The 2,867-nt window shown below is 44.6% G+C and overlaps 1 protein-coding gene across 2 annotated transcripts in view; it reads left to right on the top strand.

Annotated features, from left to right (window-relative positions):
* The window catches only part of SAMD4A (sterile alpha motif domain containing 4A), a 232,868-nt gene that overhangs the window by 189,838 nt on the left and 40,163 nt on the right, over nucleotides 1-2,867 (top strand). For both annotated transcript variants that reach the window (XM_007445975.1, XM_007445976.1), the window contains 2 exons: nucleotides 49-158; nucleotides 2,374-2,460. In XM_007445975.1, the coding sequence (XP_007446037.1) occupies nucleotides 49-158; nucleotides 2,374-2,460 (197 nt within the window). The remainder of the gene's footprint in view (nucleotides 1-48; nucleotides 159-2,373; nucleotides 2,461-2,867) is intronic.

The raw sequence follows: 2,867 nt of genomic DNA on the forward strand, positions 1-2,867 counted from the left end.
TTTCCCTCTGAATTTCTCTCCCCGTCTCCTGTGCATCTCGCACCACAGATGTTCCAGCCTGGTTAAAAAGCCTCCGCCTGCACAAGTATGCTGCTCTCTTCTCCCAGATGACCTACGAGGAGATGATGGCCCTCACTGAGTGCCAGCTGGAGGCCCAGGTATGTGCTTGGCTGGCTATCCCGAGAAGGCACCCCGGGTGGAATCTGACGTTCAAGTCCAAGGCAGACCTTGTTTGAACCCGTACCTGTACCCACCTAGTTAGCTTGCCTTGTTCTAGGAACTGCCAGGTGCTGGCCAGCATGCCATGGTGAGTAGGGCTGGGTTCTTGCCTCCAGGGTCCAGTAGGAGATGGGAAGACCAACAGGTAACCACAGAGCAAATGAGGGTGAGAAGGAGGGTTATGAAAAAGAAGTAACCTGGGTGCACACTTCTGGGGTGCTAGGGGGGAATCAGAAGAAGTAACATTGACCAAGACCTCAAAGAGTCCGTGTCCCTGCTTTTGTTTTTCTGGGCCCCTCCCTCTGTCTGCCCAGCCAGGGCTGGTTTGGAGGAAGACAGATTGGTTGTGTATTGTCCAGTCCAGTTATAAATCACCTGACTTCTAGTAGTTAGGAAGTAGAAGCATCAGCTCCTGTCTCAGACCTTCCCCGACACTTGTCCAAAAACACATTCAGACTGATCTTAGTTGGAATGGAGAAAGTTGTACCCAATATTTTCTTCTAACCCCCCTAAATAACATAGGACAGCCGTCGAGCATGGGATTACCCCAGGTCTCAGATGTCAGTTCCCTCTGTGTGCCATAAAAGGACAAAGTTCCTCCTTCCCTCCTTGGATACCGAAGCCCAGGCCAGTCAGCAGAGCCCCTGAAACTAAGCATGTTTCCTACCATGCTGTGCTCAGGCAAATAGATCTGACCAATGTCTTTGTTTCCCTTGTTTAAAATGCCATTTGCATGTTTCAAATTGACCTCAGTTTCCTTTGAGCGGTGATTTGAGAGAATTAATGGTCTGAATGGGCTAATAGTATTTCCCCTGCAGGAAGAGGAGATTATACCTTTTGGGGCATGGCTGGTCCGGACACGGACCTCCCAGCAGATCCTGGTTTCCCATTGCATATTCAGTATCCACAGTTAACCTCTGCAGGCGTGGCTGAATACCAGTATTGAGTTGTAAGACAAAGCCCAGAGTCACTGCACATTCTCGGAGAATGAAAGGCCCTAATTTCAACTTCCTAACACTTCTCCCACTGCTTTTTTCATCTCGGTCACTCCTTGAGATCCCCAGGGCTGATGAGGACTTCTTCTAAGAGCATTCTTGTGTTTGGCTCAGAGTTGAGAAAAAAATCTCGGTCATCAGTTGTTCGACTTGAGAGAAAACAAGAAATAATTGACGCAGAGGGCAAAGCCAGAGGCCAGCACAGACTTTTCAGAGTAAAAATTCACTTGAACCCCGAAGTCAAGGCTAAACAGAGATATGCCCCCAGTGCTTTATCTTAAAGACTGGGTTTAGACATCATTTGAGTCTTAATTTTCCTCAGTAAAGGCAATACCTCTGGTGTTCCCATCTTTCAGAGAAATTTTATGAATATTTGCGAGAGTCATCGGAAGTTTATATTAGAGACCTGACTTGAGAAAGAACCTTCTATTTGGAAATTTGCAGTCTCTCTAGTCAACAAATGTTTAACTGAATCCTTGGGCTCACCACTGATGCACAGTTAAGAAGATAAGACCCATAATCCTACCTGTGAATCCTAATCCTCTATCTGAAGTGATGACTGAAATATAGGTTTAAGTTCTCTATTCTAGTTTTCCTTATGGAGAACCAAGAGAGGCTGCAAACTGACAAAAAGCAGCCTGTGTTGTCTGGCACCAGGTGAGAACTGCACTGGATTTCATGTCTCCTCGAGATGGGTAAAGACAGGAAAGCTTTGAGAAACCAATGTGTATCTCTGTATGGGGCTGGAACCTTCAGGAAAACTGGAAGGGACCGAAATGATAAAACCTGGACACAAGGAGTGAGTGTATGACCTAAAAGTGATCTTTTAAGACTATTGAAGAAATTTCATGCTGGATGGGATAATTGGCTATTGCTCGTTCTCCTAAAGGCCACAGCCAAAAGACACAGGCAAATATGTAGCCAGATGGACTTAAAGTATTTAGTAAGAAGAGTTCGATGACAATGGATATTGAGGAGTTATAATATTTACTAAGAAGAGGTTGATGACAATGGATGTTGAAGAGAGAGACAAATGGATATTTACTAGTCTGCACACATGTGGGAACCAATAAGACAGTAAAGTACTAAATAGCTTCCAAGAATCTCTAAGCTGATGCTTAAAAATATGTTTTTAAATATAACTTTTACTTCATTACAGAATGTTACCAAAGGTGCAAGACACAAAATTGTCATCAGTATTCAGAAGCTCAAAGAGAGACAAAACCTCCTGAAGTCTTTGGAAAGGGTAAGTTATTACCGGGTGATGGACCACTTCCACCTTCATCTTGGGAAAATGGGCCAAGGGAGATTCTCAGTTGAAAGTGTCATCGGCAGATCTTGTAGAGAGTATCATGCTGTTTCCTTACCAAAGTCAGAAAAAAATGAAATGATTTTGAAGTGAAGTTTCCTGGTTATACATGCTTCTATGTAATTTAACCGCTGAAATGTACTTATTCCCTGCAGCCAGGCATCCCACAACTGGCCATCCCAGAGCTCTGAGGAAATGTTTTATATATGTTCCCTTCTGCCTTTTATACGTTTGTAGAGATGAAGGAGTGTTCAGCCCACAGTCAGAGGCTGCAGTCTTGACACATCAGTGTAGCGAACATACAGATGTGCTTCATTCCTGCTGCCCATCCAGGGGAGGGTCTT

The sequence above is a fragment of the Lipotes vexillifer genome, unplaced genomic scaffold (assembly GCF_000442215.2).
Source record: "Lipotes vexillifer unplaced genomic scaffold, Lipotes_vexillifer_v1.1 scaffold43, whole genome shotgun sequence".
NCBI lineage: Eukaryota > Metazoa > Chordata > Mammalia > Artiodactyla > Lipotidae > Lipotes > Lipotes vexillifer.